Source organism: Acipenser ruthenus, chromosome 24 (assembly GCF_902713425.1).
Source record: "Acipenser ruthenus chromosome 24, fAciRut3.2 maternal haplotype, whole genome shotgun sequence".
Taxonomy (NCBI): domain Eukaryota; kingdom Metazoa; phylum Chordata; class Actinopteri; order Acipenseriformes; family Acipenseridae; genus Acipenser; species Acipenser ruthenus.
The window spans coordinates 13,849,639-13,869,834 of NC_081212.1; the positions used below are offsets into that span (position 1 = coordinate 13,849,639).

The 20,196-nt window shown below is 37.7% G+C and overlaps 2 protein-coding genes across 2 annotated transcripts; one reads left to right on the forward strand and one right to left on the reverse strand.

The window, feature by feature from the left end:
- Positions 1-220: 220 nt before the first annotated feature.
- On the reverse strand, positions 221-8,983 carry LOC117429227 (cytochrome c oxidase subunit 5A, mitochondrial). The gene is made up of 5 exons (XM_058998401.1): positions 8,749-8,983; positions 5,287-5,403; positions 3,764-3,885; positions 1,023-1,151; positions 221-397 (listed from the first exon to the last, which is right to left on the reverse strand). Exons 1-4 carry the CDS (start codon positions 8,819-8,821, stop codon positions 1,038-1,040), a joined length of 426 nt encoding a protein of 141 aa, XP_058854384.1. The 5' UTR covers positions 8,822-8,983; the 3' UTR covers positions 221-397; positions 1,023-1,037.
- A 10,559-nt stretch (positions 8,984-19,542) lies between these two features.
- Positions 19,543-20,196, forward strand: LOC117964323 (brain acid soluble protein 1-like). Its single transcript, XM_034907580.1, has 2 exons — positions 19,543-19,743; positions 19,849-20,196. The coding sequence occupies exons 1-2, from the start codon at positions 19,543-19,545 to the stop codon at positions 20,194-20,196; spliced, it is 549 nt and encodes a 182-aa protein (XP_034763471.1).

The following is a 20,196-nucleotide window of genomic DNA, read 5'->3' on the forward strand; positions in this document are numbered from 1 at the left end:
TTAAAAAAATGACGAGTACTTCTTTAAATAGCCATTTAAAAACAGATTACAAAAAAATGACATTATACTGCGGTACGACGAGAACCGTGGTATATTTGACTGTTGCCATACTGTCAATTTTATACATCCCTAGTTCCAATGAGGACCCCTAAACCAAATCAGATTATTACCGTGCATCACCTTGTGTAAAAGTGTTATCCCAGAAGAAGCACAAAGCTCATAAATCAGCACAAAGCCTCTCAGAGAGAGCTTTTTCCTTTATTAGGTCCATCTTCATACACAGCAGGACAACAAAGGCCAGATTTAAATATCACACAAAGTATTGTTTTACGAGGCCGATACATCAAGTGCAGACGACGACTGTCACACTGCTGGAAACAGTCCTCGAGGAAACCATCTGAAAGACAACAGATCAAGCATTACACTCCCTCCTCGTACTGAATTAGATTCCCTAAATGAAATCGCCACTTCAGTGAGCAGTAAGGTTTTCCCCAGTACTCGCTAGCTATTATTTTTACCCCCAGAAGGTAGGAGTTATATGTATATTTGTATGACAGTTTATGGAACTCGATAATCTCAAGAGTTACTTATTCTGTCAGATATGTACAAGTAAACCTACATTGAAAACACAGCCATATTCAGAAACACAGATGTAACCTTTAATACAAATCTTCTATACCAACACTAAAAAAAAAAAGGGAACTCCAAAATGTGCTTTGAGGATGCTGACAAAATAAGTTTCCCAAATTATAGTTTTTTGCTCCCCTGCACAACAAGTGAAACATGTCACTTTAAAAGCAGCTATTACAATTGTTTATCACACAGTTGTATTGAAGATATAATTTGTGTGGAGTGGACTATAGCATTTACCCAGCAGAGAAGAAAGTTAATAACTTGTGAAGGATGAAAGTGATAGATGGCATGAACAAGTTCAGAACACTGCAGGTCTGGAGGCAAGGACTTGAGCGCATTGCTAGTAGGAGCGTGGAGGCTCAGGGAGAGCAGTGTTTAGAGGCACTCACTGAGATTACTGATGTCTATGCCTTATCCATGCCCAGTTCCTCTGGCGTGGAGATGCCCAGCTCACTCAGTGTGGGTCTCAGCTCCTGGATGACGTAGGGGTAGATCTCTTTGTGAGGTCCAGCTTTATCCTGTCAATACAAACACACACAGACTGGAGTGAAGTCCCGGCACCAAATTTCACAGGAATGGGAATCGTCTCACAAACCTGTTAGGAGTCTTTTATTTAGGTAACACATTGAATTATAACTCAAATCAATAAGAGACTAGCATTTTTGATCGTACTCCTATAAAGTCATAATCCATATGGACAGACAGTTCACTATACAGGAGTGGTTCATCATATTAACCCTTTCAGGACCAAGCATTTTTCATTGGGATGCTCCCCAGGACCAGGTGCTTTTTGGCTGTAGTTGACTCTCTTGAATACTGGGGAACATTATAAAGTACTTCAGAAACCATACGAAAACTTTTCACTCCTGCGTTATTCGATGACCCGAGAGACCTTTTAATACTTCCTGAAAGTATTGTTGAAAAATATTGATGTTTGGGCAGATTACAAGACACTGCTTGCCTACAAGGCCCTTCATCACACAGGTCCAGAGTATCTCTCCAACCTGCTGACCCGCTATATCCCTGCATGCAAGCCGAGGTCCTCCGACTCAGGCTTGTTTGTTATACCCAAGCAAAAGCGCACCACACTCAGCACTTTTAGCTTCACGGACGCGACTCTCTGGAACTCTCTCCCAGCTTTAGTGCGTGTAGCTCCCACAGTCGCTCGCTTCAAATCAACTCTCACGACCCACTTGTTCTTTCTTGCTTTCAATGCTCTTTAAGACTGCTATCTGTTATTAGCTGTTGTCTAAATTGCCATTTCAGGTTTTTCACTCCATCTCATTCATGTGATTCTGTATGACACGCGCATTAGAATTCACATCCTAGCATTGTATTTAATGTACTATGCCCTGTATTTCACTGTATTTAATGTATTATGCATTGTTCCTCACTATCTTGTAAAGTGCTTTGTGATGGTGGTCCATTGTGAAAGGCGCTATATAAAATAAATATTGATTGTTTCACCTGAGTGATTGCAATGACATAATACACGTTTATTCTCAGGGTCTTCATAAGCAATAATGGACACTACTCGATTTATTTTCTCAAAATAAATATTTATAAATAAAACAGTTACTCATTTCATTACTATCAGTAATAAAGGAAAAAAAATATACCTGATACATTTAGTTCATGAAATAGTATATGCTTATATCCACTTGTTTCTTGATATTTATAAATGTTGTAAAAACACAGTATATTAAAACACATGGAGACAGAATAAATGTTATAATATAATTGTAAGTTAAATACATCAGATTTACAGTGTTTCCCCCTTTTTTATTCGCTCTAAAGTTCCAGTGACATTTTGTTTCTGCCTTTGTCTCTGCCTGGCTGCTGTAAACTGTCTCCGCCCTTTAGACACCAAAAACCCCTCTCAGTGACGTCACACGAAAAAAAAAAACTATCAGGAAGTAAACGTCAGTCCCGCCCCTATCCATTGATGTGTGTGTCAAGCCTGTACTGCAAAGTACAGTGGCCCTGTAAGTCTAAAAAAACAAGTGCTTTTTTTTTTTATCGTATTTACACAATCGCTGTCCTAGAAGCCCACTTCAGTATGATCATGTTAACACGATCCCGGGCCTTAAAGGGTTAAAGTGTTACAGAATCCCCTGCAGTATTTACAAGAAACATTACCAATCACAGCAGTTGGTTTTCTAATACATTACTGATGTTTTTATTTAGGGCAGCAGTGTGGAGTAGTGGTTAGGACTCTAGACTCTTGACCAGAGGATCATGGGTTCAGTCCCAGCTGGGGGACACTGCTGCTGTACCCTTAAGCAAGGTACTTTACCTAGATTGCTCCAGTAAAAACCCAACTGTATAAATGGGTAATTGTATGTAAAAAATAATGTAATTGTATGTAAAAATAATGTGATATCTTGTAACAATTGTAAGTCGCCCTGGATAAGGGCGTCTGCTAAGAAATAAAAAATAATAATAATAATAATAATAATAATTCACACATCACAGGTAAATCAACTAGGGCATTTTAAACTGACTCAGGAATATTTGCCAGGAGAAATCTCTCCTTGTACACAGTATCCAGTTCATGGTACCTCCTGTGACAGTGCTTCTGTTCTGAGTGAAAGGAGTGGCATACTGTACTGTGAAATAGAAAACCAGCAAGGGAGGCTGATGCAGTGCTATCCTTGAAAGACTTTCTCCTGGCGAACGCTCCTGTATTGGTGGTTAAAACAATGTGGCAGTGAAACAGTACATTGTAGCTGTGTATGTACCATATATAGACAATAACTCAAGGTCAGTCACGAACATCTTGCATGCAGAGTTTATATACTCTGCAATTATGAACTCAGTAAAGAAAATAAATCCAAAATAGTATTTAACTTGATTATCTGAAAAGTACATTTTTAACTATATAGCTGAACACTGCATGTGAAAATAAATGTTACATTTAAATCTCCTAAAAATGTACAGCCTTAAACAGAACTGCCATACATGGGTTAATATTTCATAGAACTCAGTTGTGAAAGGAGTATGGAGCCAATATTTTAAAGCACTTTCATCCTGAAGCAGCCATGGCTGACATGTCAGGATACAGCTACAAAGGGAGCGTTCCGTTAGTTTGATGGAAGTTGAAACAGAGCCCCAGAGTGCTCACACTGACCTTGACAGCTTCCAGGATGCGGATTGCACTGGCCAGGTCATTCAGCCTCCTGCAGGCTCGGAGTGCTGCATCAAGGATCTTTGGTTCAGGTACCAAATCGTAACCAATCAGGGTGTTCATACCTTTAGAACAGGAAACCAGGCACAGGATGAATGCCGACACACACACACTGTGTAGATTATACAATCACAGCAGGGGTGTACAGATATGTCATATCATAATAGATGGCTTTTATCAATGCAAGACCAAAAGCCACAATAACTTATTGTATTTCACCAAATGGTTCTTGGAATGACAAACCACTGTTTTGTAGTTGGTATAAACACATACTCTCCCTATCCCATGTGTCTTAGCAAAATAAAAATGGTCCACCATTAAATGAGCATGTGAGATTATGCATCGTACAAGTATGGGGATACATATCATATCACGACCTGCATATCCCTGTTTGTATCACATTGGGATATAAGCGCATCGCTGCACCCCTAGTATCCAGCACTAGACTATAATCCATATCATTTGCAGCCTGTACAGCCAATTACATGTGACATTCACTTAGGTAACGAATAATGCCAGAATTCTAATTCTGAGGATGAACTTGAGTAAGTAGCTGGGTTCGAGAAATATCAAGTTACATGTCCCCAGGTTTTGCTACAACTGTTTAAATAAATGTACCTGTAACTTTTCTTTTCACTGTTAACATCCTGACAACTTTTTACACTTATAACTTTAAAGTCTGTTTCAAAGCTCTTTTCAAAATGGCTGCTGTAGTGCACTGATAGTGTAAGGATTATTAACCACATTGTCAAACACGTAACACAGCAATAACGATCCATGATGTAGTATGGAACAGCCAGAGCACTTGTGTGTTTTTTTTTTTTATTGCTCTTCCTGCAGGGATTTACAGCAATGTTGCGCAAACTTTATACACCGCTCCCCTTTTCTTGGTATGCCGTTTGTTGCGCTCTCCCCACCCCACACACTGCATATTTTTGAAAGTGGTTAACAATTAAGCAGGATTCTAAAGGTTTAATACTTGGCTAACATTTAAATTTTAAACTAATACTCCCAGCATCGTGCTGTGGCTACTTCAGTACCAGCAATGGGCTTCCCCACTTGATCAGGAGCATGTTCACTTATTGGTTGTTGTAGAGGTTATAGGTGCAAGGCAGCAGCCATGCAGCGGGGTCACTGTGTGCAGAGCACTTTCCTGAGAGTCTGTTGAGGGGCAGGCAGCGTAGATGTGTTCTTGCAATTGAGTAAAAACACAGAACTTCTGCCAAAGGAGGGAGTTACAATGATGCACAATGCTACTGTATTGTAAAATAATCTGATACAAAAGCAAAACCTGTCATAACTTGACTGTATAGCAACCAGAAACTTGACTATTGTAGAAGAGAACATAACATGTTTATTTTAACTGTGTAAAAGCTAGAGTTTGAATTGATCAATAAATGATTAAATCACATGACTGACAGTCTGTGTAAGCTGGGTTTCAGCTCAGATCGCTTCTTCTCACTTACCTTTTTTTAGCTCCCAGGCATCGATGTCAGGCTTGTTGAAATAGGTGACCCAGCGGGCATCAAACTCCTCGTCCGTCTCCTGCTTCCCATGTGAATAACAACGCGAGGCTACAGGAGCTGAGGAGAGCAAACAGACATGTTAGACACTGAACATTTACACAACGTGAGGCTACAGGAGAGAGGAGAGCAAGCAGACATGTTAGACACTGAACATCTACACAACGCGAGGCTACAGGAGCTGAGGAGAGCAAACAGACATGTTGGACACTGAACACAGACTGCAGGGTCCCCAGATTCCTCATATTTAAAGAGGCTGCCATTAGAAAAATACTTTAACACCTTTGCATCCATTGTTTATAAAGCAAAAACTTGTATCAGACCAAACATTTGGAGACAAAAATCACTTACTACAGAAGGAAAGTGGTGCAAAAGCATTTACTTTATTTCATTCCTACTACAATCACTGTGCAATTGAAGTTTTGATTGTTAACTGCAGAAGGAGGGTGTTAAGCTCTTTTTCACATGGGTCATAAAGACTGCTGCCAGACACGGTATCATGCGATGATCAGAGACAGACTATTGAAAGGAGTGGTAAACATTCTCATGACACAGCTTTTGACAGATGGCTTTATTCAAATGATATATCAATAGGCATTAAGAAACAAAACAGCTGTTAGGAGGCCAAAAAAAAAAAAAAAAAAAAATCGGGATAACAGATTTGAAGAGTTGATACCGTCTACAGAAATGCCAGTTAAGACCTCCAAGTCTTCTGGTGTAAGTGGAAATTTAAAGGCGAAGAGACTTCTGAGGTTTTTAAAGCTTGTATTTGTACATGACAGCTGATCTACTCTTTAAATACATTTGAGGGTGACTGTTCAGGCTCCACTGTTGAAGGGTGGCAGTTGCAATGTACTGTCCTGGGACACTATCACCCTTAATTTAAATGTGCTTTATTTTGCTCTTATCTGCCCACTATTTTACTGCATTTAATCCTGTACTTCAGAATACTGTAATCTGCCAAGTGTTTAACCTGTAGTATTTTGTATTTAATCATATCCTGATGTAACTATCACTATTTAATCATATCCTGATGTAACTATCACTATTATCTGCTGTATTATTGAATTGTGGTTTGTCACACTTGTACTTTGCTTGAACAAAAGTTATTGTATTTCTTGCTCTTATTGTATTACTTGTATTGTAACACTTGAAATGTATTTGCTTACGATTGTAAGTCGCCCTGGATAACAGCATCTGCTAAGAAATAATAATAATAATAATAATAATAATAATTGACAGATGAAATCTCTCTGCCATTCACTTTTACTGAGATTCCAAATATGACTGATTTGGCTGAAGTCAAGACTTTGAGGGGTAGCGGCACATAAACTGACTCAATTCACAGCAGCACCCGGTAATGCACCAGGAGTTAGCTTTTTAAAATCAATGTATTATGAAAGTTATGAGGCATATAAAATTGTGCAGTGTAAATTTACTGCCACAGGCAGCTTTATTAAATGGCAGAGAAACAGGGACTAAAGCCCCTTCACACTGGCACGCCTGCCCAGGTGGAAACCTACTGGCTACCCAGGTCACAATCCCGCATAGTGTAAAACCACATACCCAGGTAGCAGTGATCCACCGGAGGACGTGGGTTGACTCGGGCTGAGCGAGACAAAATGCATGAGGCTGTTCATAAGCCGACGCAGTAACAAACAGCCATTCCTGCGTGAAGGTTTCACTTCTGCCATATTTTTGACCTACCATGAGCCAGATTGCAGCAGGGAGAAGAAACATTTGCTCTACTCAACATTTGGGCCGACGGTTCAATCCAGAGAAGCTTAGATGGCATTGTCCTTAACAAGCTGCTTCCAGGGCAGTGATTAGCGCAGTGTGTACTTGCATCTGTCACCCAAGTGAACCCTGCTTTATCAAAAGCAGTGTGAAATCGCATCGCTAACTCACAGGACACCAGGTCCTGATCCAGGTTGGTTCTGACCTGGGTAGAGCATGCCAGTGTGAAAGGGACTTCACAGTAGAGTAGCTGACTGGGATCGCTTTAGTTCCTCTGCCAATATAACATTGTGCTTTTTAAGATTATGTCAGCTACCATCATGTGCACAACTCATCTAGCGGGCACAAATATGCCCACAGGAACAACTGTAAGAACCAATGACACACAGTGCATAAAGATCAGTGGGGAAGGGTTAACGATGGATATAGCAGTTTACAGAAAACCAACCTACATTTTTTTATATTTATATTATGGCCCATAGTGGTTCAACTTTATTCTCCAATTAAAGTTAGTTTGGCTATCATACAAAACCTTTCAATAAGAGTGCCAAAGACATGACCTTTGGACACAAAGTGATGGTTGTACAGGTTTTACTATTTCAGCTTTGAATTTGTACTTTCACGGTCTAACTGGTTTTGTATTCAGAAACCTGCAAATAACATAACACGTGTCCACTCTTAGTGTCAGGTACGTAATGGAAATGTGATTTCTGAGAGCAAGACCTATCCTTCTAGCACCATGAACAGTACGTATGGCATAGTACCAGACTGATGCATTCCGGTCTATATTTGTAAAACAAAACTGATGTGTATAAGAGTCACTGAGACACACAATCCCAAACGCTAAAGCTGGTCAGCAACGATGTTCAATTTGACACCAAATTTCATGTTCGTATTTCCACATGCCTCCACATTTTAGCCAGGTCTACTCTTGACTGTCCAGTTTGTTTACAAAGTGTCACTTCAGATGCACACAAGCGGTTTGCTTTTCACTGTAAATCGCAAATAGTCCTGCAGCAATTGGAGCTTTTAACATCAATGCAGTGCAAGTTAGCCATCATCTGTGGTTACCCAAATCAGCAAACTCGGTAGTTAAAGAAATTACTGTCCAGAAGTACCCTTATACTCCTCGTTGCATACGTCTATAAAACTGCTATTGCTGTACGCAATAACAGTATTAACTGCTGCAGTGTTTCCTACATTTCTGAAAGTTACCTTCACCATAGAGAATGCAGGTGGCTAGGCCCGAAGCCTTACTCCAGTGGGTCATTGCAAGGGCACATTCAAACAGAAACCAACTACATCTCTCGAAATGGAGAAAAAACATACCGCACCAGCGAGTTTACTGACAAAAACAGATCACCTCGTTAAAATAAAGGGTTTAGAAAGCGTGGTTTACGCACTCACCTTGTAACACCGGTTATCTACGGTACAGAACACAAGTGCCCTGGAGATTTAAAACGAGATAACAGCTCAAGGTATTTTTTACAACGACGTTCTTTTTAATCCAATAAAATGGTTTAAGGCGGCTTCTGCTTCATGCAGTGCAACACTGACCCGGGACTCTGGCCGGCTTCCCTTCTCCCCGGCATTATGACCCCCCCCCCCCCCAGTCCAAACCCGGCCCCCCCTCCTCACACCGAAGCCACTCTGCTCGACCCTGCTTACCGGTACGGACGGCTTGAGTCCTGGCCAGACTCCGAAGTCCGGAGGCGGTATATCGCACAGCGGCTCTGAACATGGTGCTGAGCAGCAGAGAAAATACACGGAACTAAAGGAAGACACTCAGAAGGGCACCAGTCGAGAGGAAGGAGAGCGCTATCAGGGACTGCGGCTGCGCAAAAGGACACTGACGGCACACGCATAGGGGCGGAGTAACGTAAAGACCCTGCGTCATGAAGTCCATTGAAAGAAACCACCGGATTTAGGTACTGAATTTATAGATCTGCTTGCGCAGCCGCATACCATGGCATTTGCTGCATGAAGAAAAACTTTTAAAATGACATTTTATAAGAAGATAATTACCCCACAAGCTTTCCGAGTCGTTTGTGGGGACATCCCTGTATACAGTCTGGCGGGACTGTGTACTCTCTTGTGCACTATATTAATTTAGCAATTTAAAGTGCGCCGCCTCGTTGGCAGATGTCCTACTACGACTGTACTACCACTAATAATATGAACCCCCGTCATCATTAATGTAGCGAACCATTTATTTAAAATATGACTAGTCTGATCGTACTAGGACCAGTGTAAGTCCTTGATCTGACAATTAATTGCCAGCTCTATGGCTGTCACAATGGCCGTGAACTTAAAACAGTGTACGCAACATAACAGACACATCGAAATGTAACAGTTATGCATATTTTGCTCTCCATTTCCGGACAACCACAATACAAAATCTGAGCTTTCAGAGAAACAAAACAATAAATCACCATGACCTACATCCACTGTATGCACGTGTAAAAATGTAAGTGTGACAGACAGACAGATGAATGGATAAATAGGTAGTAGGTTAGGAGACAGACAGACACACCGCATATCCCCCAAGGATTCTGCTATTCCCAGTAACTTGAGCTAATAATGTATTCAGCAAGTTTTATCACAACTGGTTAAGCGCTTCTGTAGACTTATAGTAAAATATAATTGTAGCATAGGGACTGACAGACAGACTCCATACACCTCGAGATTGCAGTAAAGAATTGTATTGGGACATTTTTTCACTATTGCAGATATGTAGAAATGCATTATGTACGAGTATCTCCACTATCTCCCAGGGATAATAAATCACACAAGAGAAAAGGCTCCCATGCTCTCACAATAAAAAAAAAAAACTTTAGAATGTTCTTTTCATTTTTCAAAACATTTTGATACAACCCTGCCACTTAAAATATTATTCATCAGACTAATAGAGAGCATGTTCTTATTCATCAAACTAATAGAGAGCATGTTCTTATTCATCACACTAATAAATACAGCATGTTCTCATTCATCACACTAATAAAGAGAGCATGTTCTTATTCATTAAACTAATAAAGAGAGCATGTTCTTATTCATCACACTAATGAAAATAGCATGTTCTTATTCATTACACTAATAGAGAGCATGTTCGTATTCATCAAACTAATAGAGAGAGCATGTTCTTATTCATTACACTAATAAAGAGAGCATGTTCTTATTTATCACACTAATAAAAAGAGCATGTTCTTAGTCATTACACTAATAGAGAGCATGTTCTTATTCATCAGACTAATAGAGAGCATGTTGTTATTCATCAGACTAATAAAGAGAGCATGTTCTTATTCATCAGACTAATAAAGAGAGCATGTTGTTATTCATCAGACTAATAAAGAGAGCATGTTCTTATTCATCACACTAATAAAGAGAGCATGTTTTTATTCATTACACTAATAAAGAGAGCATGTTTTTATTCATTACACTAATAAAGAGAGCATGTTCTTATTCATCACACTAATAGAGAGCATGTTCTTATTCATCACACTAATAGAGAGCATGTTCTTATTCATCAGACTAATAAAGAGAGCATGTTGTTATTCATCAGACTAATAAAGAGAGCATGTTGTTATTCATCAGACTAATAAAGAGAGCATGTTCTTATTCATCACACTAATAAAGAGAGCATGTTTTTATTCATTACACTAATAAAGAGAGCATGTTCTTATTCATCAAACTAATAAAGAGAGCATGTTCTTATTCATCACACTAATAAAGAGAGCATGTTCTTATTCATCAGACTAATAGAGAGCATGTTCTTATTCATCAGACTAATAAAGAGAGCATGTTCTTATTCATCAGACTAATAGAGAGAGCATGTTTTTATTCGTCATACTAATAAAGAGAGCATGTTCTTATTCATCACACTAATAAAGAGAGTATGTTTTTATTCATCAAACTAATAAAGAGAGCATGTTCTTATTCATCAGACTAATAGAGAGCATGTTCTTATTCGTCATACTAATAAAGAGAGCATGTTCTTATTCATCAGACTAATACAGATAGCATGTTCTTATTCATCACACCAATAAAGAGAGCATGTTCTTATTTATCACACTAATAAAAAGAGCATGTTCTTATTCATTACACTAATAGAGAGCATGTTCGTATTCATCAAACTAATAGAGAGAGCATGTTCTTATTCATTACACTAATAAAGAGAGCATGTTCTTATTTATCACACTAATAAAAAGAGCATGTTCTTAGTCATTACACTAATAGAGAGCATGTTCTTATTCATCAGACTAATAGAGAGCATGTTGTTATTCATCAGACTAATAAAGAGAGCATGTTCTTATTCATCACACTAATAAAGAGAGCATGTTGTTATTCATCAGACTAATAAAGAAAGCATGTTCTTATTCATCACACTAATAAAGAGAGCATGTTTTTATTCATTACACTAATAAAGAGAGCATGTTTTTATTCATTACACTAATAAAGAGAGCATGTTCTTATTCATCACACTAATAGAGAGCATGTTCTTATTCATCACACTAATAGAGAGCATGTTCTTATTCATCAGACTAATAAAGAGAGCATGTTGTTATTCATCAGACTAATAAAGAGAGCATGTTGTTATTCATCAGACTAATAAAGAGAGCATGTTTTTATTCGTCATACTAATAAAGAGAGCATGTTCTTATTCATCACACTAATAAAGAGAGTATGTTTTTATTCATCAAACTAATTGAGAGCATGTTCTTATTCATCAGACTAATACAGATAGCATGTTCTTATTCATCACACCAATAAAGAGAGCATGTTCTTATTTATCACACTAATAAAAAGAGCATGTTCTTATTCATTACACTAATAGAGAGCATGTTCGTATTCATCAGACTAATAGAGAGAGCATGTTTTTATTCGTCATACTAATAAAGAGAGCATGTTCTTATTCATCAAACTAATAAAGAGAGCATGTTCTTAGTCATTACACTAATAGAGAGCATGTTCTTATTCATCAGACTAATAGAGAGCATGTTGTTATTCATCAGACTAATAAAGAGAGCATGTTCTTATTCATCACACTAATAAAGAGAGCATGTTGTTATTCATCAGACTAATAAAGAGAGCATGTTCTTATTCATCACACTAATAAAGAGAGCATGTTTTTATTCATTACACTAATAAAGAGAGCATGTTTTTATTCATTACACTAATAAAGAGAGCATGTTCTTATTCATCACACTAATAGAGAGCATGTTCTTATTCATCACACTAATAGAGAGCATGTTCTTATTCATCAGACTAATAAAGAGAGCATGTTGTTATTCATCAGACTAATAAAGAGAGCATGTTGTTATTCATCAGACTAATAAAGAGAGCATGTTCTTATTCATCACACTAATAAAGAGAGCATGTTTTTATTCATTACACTAATAAAGAGAGCATGTTCTTATTCATCAAACTAATAAAGAGAGCATGTTCTTATTCATCACACTAATAAAGAGAGCATGTTCTTATTCATCAGACTAATAGAGAGCATGTTCTTATTCATCAGACTAATAAAGAGAGCATGTTCTTATTCATCAGACTAATAGAGAGAGCATGTTTTTATTCGTCATACTAATAAAGAGAGCATGTTCTTATTCATCACACTAATAAAGAGAGTATGTTTTTATTCATCAAACTAATAAAGAGAGCATGTTCTTATTCATCAGACTAATAGAGAGCATGTTCTTATTCGTCATACTAATAAAGAGAGCATGTTCTTATTCATCAGACTAATACAGATAGCATGTTCTTATTCATCACACCAATAAAGAGAGCATGTTCTTATTTATCACACTAATAAAAAGAGCATGTTCTTATTCATTACACTAATAGAGAGCATGTTCGTATTCATCAGACTAATAGAGAGAGCATGTTTTTATTCGTCATACTAATAAAGAGAGCATGTTCTTATTCATCAAACTAATAAAGAGAGCATGTTCTTATTCATCACACTAATAAAGAGAGCATGTTCTTATTCATCACACTAATAAAGAGAGTATGTTTTTATTCATCAAACTAATAAAGAGAGCATGTTCTTATTCATCAGACTAATAGAGAGCATGTTCTTATTCGTCATACTAATAAAGAGAGCATGTTCTTATTCATCAAACTAATAAAGATAGCATGTTCTTATTCATCAGACTAATAAAGAGAGCATGCTCTTATTTATCACACTAATAAAAAGAGCATGTTCTTATTCATTACACTAATAGAGAGCATGTTCGTATTCATCAAACTAATAGAGAGAGCATGTTCTTATTCATTACACTAATAAAGAGAGTATGTTTTTATTCATTACACTAATAAAGAGAGCATGTTCTTATTCATCACACTAATAAAGAGAGCATGTTCTTATTCATCACACTAATAGAGAGCATGTTCTTATTCATCACACTAATAGAGAGCATGTTGTTATTCATCAGACTAATAAAGAGAGCATGTTGTTATTCATCAGACTAATAAAGAGAGCATGTTGTTATTCATCAGACTAATAAAGAGAGCATGTTCTTATTCATCACACTAATAAAGAGAGCATGTTTTTATTCATTACACTAATAAAGAGAGCATGTTCTTATTCATCAAACTAATAAAGAGAGCATGTTCTTATTCATCACACTAATAAAGAGAGCATGTTCTTATTCATCAGACTAATAGAGAGCATGTTCTTATTCATCAGACTAATAAAGAGAGCATGTTCTTATTCATCAGACTAATAGAGAGAGCATGTTTTTATTCGTCATACTAATAAAGAGAGCATGTTCTTATTCATCACACTAATAAAGAGAGTATGTTTTTATTCATCAAACTAATAAAGAGAGCATGTTCTTATTCATCAGACTAATAGAGAGCATGTTCTTATTCGTCATACTAATAAAGAGAGCATGTTCTTATTCATCAGACTAATACAGATAGCATGTTCTTATTCATCACACCAATAAAGAGAGCATGTTCTTATTCATCACACTAATAGAGAGCATGTTCTTATTCATCACACCAATAAAGAGAGCATGTTCTTATTCATCACACCAATAAAGAGAGCATGTTCTTATTCATCAGACTAATAGAGAGCATGTTCTTATTCATCAAACTAATAAAGAGAGCATGTTCTTATTCATCACACTAATAAAGAGAGCATGTTCTTATTCATCACACTAATAAAAAGAGCATGTTCTTATTCATCACACTAATAAAGAGCACATGTTCTTATTCATTACACTAATAAAGAGAGCATGTTCTTATTCATCAAACTAATAAAGATAGCATGTTCTTATTCATCACACTAATAAAGAGAGCATGTTCTTATTCATCAAACTAATAAAGAGAGCATGTTCTTATTCATCATACTAATACAGAGAGCATGTTCTTATTCATCAAACTAATAAAGAGAGCATGTTCTTATTTATCAAACTAATAGAGTACATGTTCTTCTTCATCACACTAATAATTAGAGCATGTTCTTATTCATCACACTATATGTTTTAGTTTAATTGTCCCTTTCAATTGAATGTTTGTGCTCATGCTGAGTGGTTCTTATAGCACCTCCTGAAATAGCATGTTTCTGTGTTTAAGTACTTCCACCTGAGTTCACAACAGCTTTATAGAATAATAACAAACACTGTCTAGTGATCTGAAGAGGTTTATTTGTTTTTTTGGAATAGGTTTCTTTGTGTTTTTTAGAAGAGATTTGTTTGTCCTTTTTTGGTAGAGGTTGCTTTATGTTTTTTTTAGAAGAGGTTTCTTTGTGTTTTTTTTTTAAGAGGTTTCTTTATGTTGTTTTAGAAGAGGCTTCTTTATGTTTTTTTGGAAGAGGTTTCTTTATGTTTTTTTAGAAGAGGCTTCTTTATGTTTTTTTTGGAAGAGGTTTCTTTATGTTGTTTTAGAAGAGGCTTCTTTATGTTTTTTTTGGAAGAGGTTTCTTTATGTTGTTTTAGAAGAGGCTTCTTTATGTTTTTTTTGGAAGAGGTTTCTTTGTGTTTTTTAGAAGAGGTTTCTTTATGTTGTTTTAGAAGAGGTTTCTTTATGTTTTTTAGAAGAGGTTTCTTTGGTTTTTTGGAAGATGTTTCTTTGGTTTTTTAGAAGAGGTTTCTTTATGGTTTTTTAGAAGAGGTTTCTTTGATTTTTTAGAAGAGGCTTCTTTATGTTTTTTAGAAGAGGTTTCTTTGGTTTTTTAGAAGAGGTTTCTTTGGTTTTTTGGAAGAGGTTTCTTTGGTTTTTTAGAAGAGGTTTCTTTATGGTTTTTTAGAAGAGGTTTCTTTGATTTTTTAGAAGAGGCTTCTTTATGTTTTTTTAGAAGAGGTTTCTTTGGTTTTTTGGAAGATGTTTCTTTGGTTTTTTAGAAGAGGTTTCTTTATGTTTTTTAGAAGAGGTTTCTTTGGTTTTTAAGAATAGGTTTCTTTATGTTTTTTTAGAAGAGGTTTCTTTGTGTTTTTTAGAAGAGGTTTCTTTGTTTTTTTAGAAGAGGTTTCTTTATATTTTTTTAGAAGAGGTTTCTTTGTGTTTTTTTAAGAAGAGGTTTCTTTATGTTTTTTGGAAGAGGTTTCTTTATGTTTTTTAGAAGAGGTTTCTTTATGTTTTTTTAGAAGAGGTTTCTTTGTGTTTTTTAGAAGAGGTTTCTTTGTTTTTTTAGAAGAGGTTTCTTTGTGTTTTTTTAAGAAGAGGTTTCTTTATGGTTTTTTAGAAGAGGTTTCTTTGTGTTTTTTTAGAAGGTTTCTTTGGTTTTTTTGGAAGAGGTTTCTTTGGTTTTAAGAAGAGGTTTCTTTATGTTTTTTTAGAAGAGGTTTCTTTATATTTTTTTAGAAGAGGTTTCTTTATGTTTTTTTAGAAGAGGTTTCTTTGTGTTTTTTTAGAAGAGGTTTCTTTGTGTTTTTTTAGAAGAGGTTTCTTTGTGTTTTTTTAGAAGAGGTTTCTTTGTGTTTTTTTAGAAGAGGTTTCTTTGTTTTTTTTAGAAGAGGTTTCTTTGTGTTTTTTTAGAAGAGGTTTCTTATGGTTTTTTAGAAGAGGTTTCTTTGTGGGTTTTTTTAGAAGAGGTTTCTTTGTGTTTTTTTAGAAGAGGTTTCTTTGTGTTTTTTAGAAGAGGTTTCTTTGTTTTTTTAGAAGAGGTTTCTTTGTGTTTTTTTAAGAAGAGGTTTCTTTATGGTTTTTTAGAAGAGGTTTCTTTGTGTTTTTTTAGAAGGTTTCTTTGGTTTTTTTGGAAGAGGTTTCTTTGGTTTTAAGAAGAGGTTTCTTTATGTTTTTTTAGAAGAGGTTTCTTTATATTTTTTTAGAAGAGGTTTCTTTATGTTTTTTTAGAAGAGGTTTCTTTGTGTTTTTTTAGAAGAGGTTTCTTTGTGTTTTTTTAGAAGAGGTTTCTTTGTGTTTTTTTAGAAGAGGTTTCTTTGTGTTTTTTTAGAAGAGGTTTCTTTGTTTTTTTTAGAAGAGGTTTCTTTGTGTTTTTTTAGAAGAGGTTTCTTATGGTTTTTTAGAAGAGGTTTCTTTGTGGGTTTTTTTAGAAGAGGTTTCTTTGTGTTTTTTTAGAAGAGGTTTCTTTGTGTTTTTTTAGAAGAGGTTTCTTTGTGTTTTTTTAGAAGAGGTTTCTTTGTTTTTTTTAGAAGAGGTTTCTTTGTGTTTTTTTAGAAGAGGTTTCTTATGGTTTTTTAGAAGAGGTTTCTTTGTGGGTTTTTTTAGAAGAGGTTTCTTTGTGTTTTTTTAGATTTCTTTATGTTTTTTAGAAGAGGTTTATTTATGTTTTTCTGGCAATACACAACTGTGCACAAGTTGTTGTATAAATAGAATATGCAGTGGGTCGCTTGGATAGATCAGACTAGCCTCACTGGGTGCAATGTCTCATCTATCACTGAGACCCATTGTGTGTCCTCTACTCACTGTGTGTCCTCTACTCATCACACATGTGAGGGTGGAATGTCTCATCTATCACTGAGACCCATTGTGTGTCATCTACTCATCACACATGTGAGGATGGAATGTCTCATCTATCACTGAGACCCATTGTGTGTCCTCTACTCACTGTGTGTCCTCTACTCATTGTGTCTCCTCTACTCATCACACAGGTGAGGGTGGCCCAGTGGTACCTCACAGGTACTGTATGATCAGTATGACGCAGTATCTATTTTATATGATATGTGAAAAAAAGTGAAACAGGCTAATGGGTGCATTAAGTAACCGAGTGGCTCAGAGCGAGAATGTTTCCGCACACTCAGATCACAGATGAAGTCTGCTCTACAGAGCTCTGAGCTGCTCAGAGGAGCAGAGCTGAGCGTGCCATTAAGTGGATTCTTTCACTGAGCTGCTCTGCGCGGCTCACTTACTGAACGCACCCAGTGTATGCATAACTGATAGGAGATTGTTCATTAGTACAAGTTCATTATGGCACAATGGTAACCAATGGCAACCAATTATCACAAAATGTGACATTTGACAGCCAAATTAATTTATGTAAATTAAAACGAGACATTGGACACATGAGCAAGCAGGAATGAGAAATGAGGAGTCAGAGGGAATTATTCACAATAATATCCAGAAGGGCTGGGTGCAAAACAACCCTTCTTTTGATGGTCCTCAGCATTTTATAGAATACTGAAATCTGTAATTCTGAATTCACAGCCGTGGCGGGGTGGATGCATGCTACTGACATACTTCCTGAATGAGTTAAAGTCGTGCAGTGACCTGGAGAAACCGTATTAAGTATCTCTGACATATACACCTGTCAGTATTTAACACTGGTAAAGCCTTGTATTTATATTTAAATCTTTCCATAGTGCAATGTTCAATTGGCCAGCGGGTGGCGCCAAAGTGCTTTCTTATAGCAGTTCAGTTCCACATATGATGTTCAGTTACAGCTTTCTCTTTTTGATGAACAAAATAAGCAGATTTCTGCCAGTGGAAGTGAAGCAGAAAAGAGAGTTGAGTGAAAATGTAGTTTCAACGTCTTGTAAGAAACCAGAAACTAGGAATCCCAGCAGTTGCTTATTCCACTCTGATGTCCCAAACACCATCAGATAATATAATATATTTCTGTTCCACAGCCTCTCAGATAATATGTTCCTGAAGTCACAATCAAAATGACCTGGATCAAGACATAATCAGTAAGCTATGACTTAACAGCGGTATTTCAAATTGTCAAGGGGTTTAACAAAGTAACTGTGAGAATTATTTTTCACAGGTCAGAGAACAGAAGCAGGGGCCACAGGTGGAAGCCGAAGAAGGCATATCCAGAACAGAGGGGAGAAGGAGCTTTTTCACAGAAAGGGTGGTGAACCATTGGAACAGGCTCCCGGACAGAGTTGTTGAAGCAGATTGGGTCTATTTGATCTATTGGATCCTTCAAAAATAGACTGGATGCTGTCATGAGCAATGCTGTAAGACTCTCTCAGTGACCACAATAAGATCTTTAGCTAGCTGTCTGGAGGAAGGGCGGTCCATCTAGCCACGGGTTCCCAGAGGTTTCATTTCCCATACTAAGCTGGCTTGGGGTTTTTGTTTTCTCTCTCCTGCGTGCTAACGGACCACGCTGGCACCAAAGCAAGCGAGCACAGGTGGGCCCAATGGCCTTTTCTCATTCTTGAACTTCTTATGTAAAAATGAAATGTATTATCTAGCAAAATACACTGAAAGGTGTTCAGCAATTCATCTTCAAGAAGTGTTTCTTGTGATTGGTGGGTATCCTGGTGGACCCAGATTCTCACTGGATATACTACTGTTTGTTGCTCTCTCTCTCTCTCTCTCTCTCTCTCTCTCTCTCTCTCTCTCTCTCTCTCTCTCTCTCTCTCTCTCTGAAAATTATTTATGTATAGCCTTTACATTTTGAATTGTATATTTATTTATTTATTTATTTATTTATTTATCTATCTATCTATCTATCTATTGGCCTTGCCGTTTGGCAGGCTAAGTTAGTTTGTGTTGTCCGAGATGGGCTCACACTCCGTCGGTATAGAGGGACTGACACGGAGACATGGGTTCAGGTATGTGCCCGACAACGAAGTTTCCGTGGAGGACATTCTGTTATCGGTCGGTAAGACAATTGGTTTTAACAACATAAAATCTGCTTCACGTATGAATAAAGCCATTGTTGTGTTTATAAGTCAAGAAACACTCATAAATAAGATCGTAGAGGAAGGATTTTCTGTCAATGGTGCTTTTATTTCTGCTTTACCTTTTTCAACTCCTCTGAGGAAAGTTGTTTTATCAAATGTTCCCCCTTTTATTCCAAATGTAGTGATTGAAAGAGAATTGGCAAGATACGGTAAAATCATGTCCCTTATTAGAATGATTCCGGTAGGCCGTAAGAACCCCGAGGTGAAACATGTGTTGTCTTTTCGTAGACAAGTGTTTGTATTGCCGCATAACCCAGGGCAGGATCTTAATGTAGCCTGGAGGTTTATTATAGAGGGGAAAGAGTGTGTTATTTTTGCAACCTCGGACACAATGAAATGTTTTCATTGTGGCGAGGAAGGGCACATGAAGCAAGCCTGCTCTAAGCTCAGATCAGCGGCTGCGGCGGAGGGCAGCGCTGAAAGGGAGAGGGCTGGTCAGGCTGAGGGTGTTCGGGGAGCACAGGTGGAGGAGTCGGCGGAGACGCCCGTGCCTGCGCCCCGAGTTAAGAAGAGGATTGCTGCGGAGGAGCAGTCTGCAGCAGCGGAGCAGCCTACAGAGTCAACCGTACAGGAACCCCCTGCCGATCTGGAGGGGAGCTTTACTGCTGTTATTAAAAAAAAGAAAATGCAGAAAAGAGCTGAAGCAGCGGTCGTGGGGGAGTTTATCTAGGGCCCTGTGGCGGCTCACAAAAGTAGCAGCGAGTCTCAACTCGCTGCTTCTGGGGAGCCGAGCTGCGGCTCGCTGGTTGATGGTGATGCGGGGTCTCAGCCCAGTGCTGCCACCGTCGGAGAGTCGGGGCCGGGGGAGAGCGGCGGTGACGGCGGTGATCAGGCCGTGGCTGCTGAGCTTTCCCGCACAGGGAAGGAGGCTAGCGGCAGCACTGGACTAGCATCCAGTGACGCCATAGCCCTGCCCTCAGCAGAGTCCTCACGGCCGGAGGAAGATGAGTCGGGAGCCACAGAGGAGGATTCGGCCGAGGAATGGGAGGCGTTCGCGGGAGAAGATGAGGATGAGTAG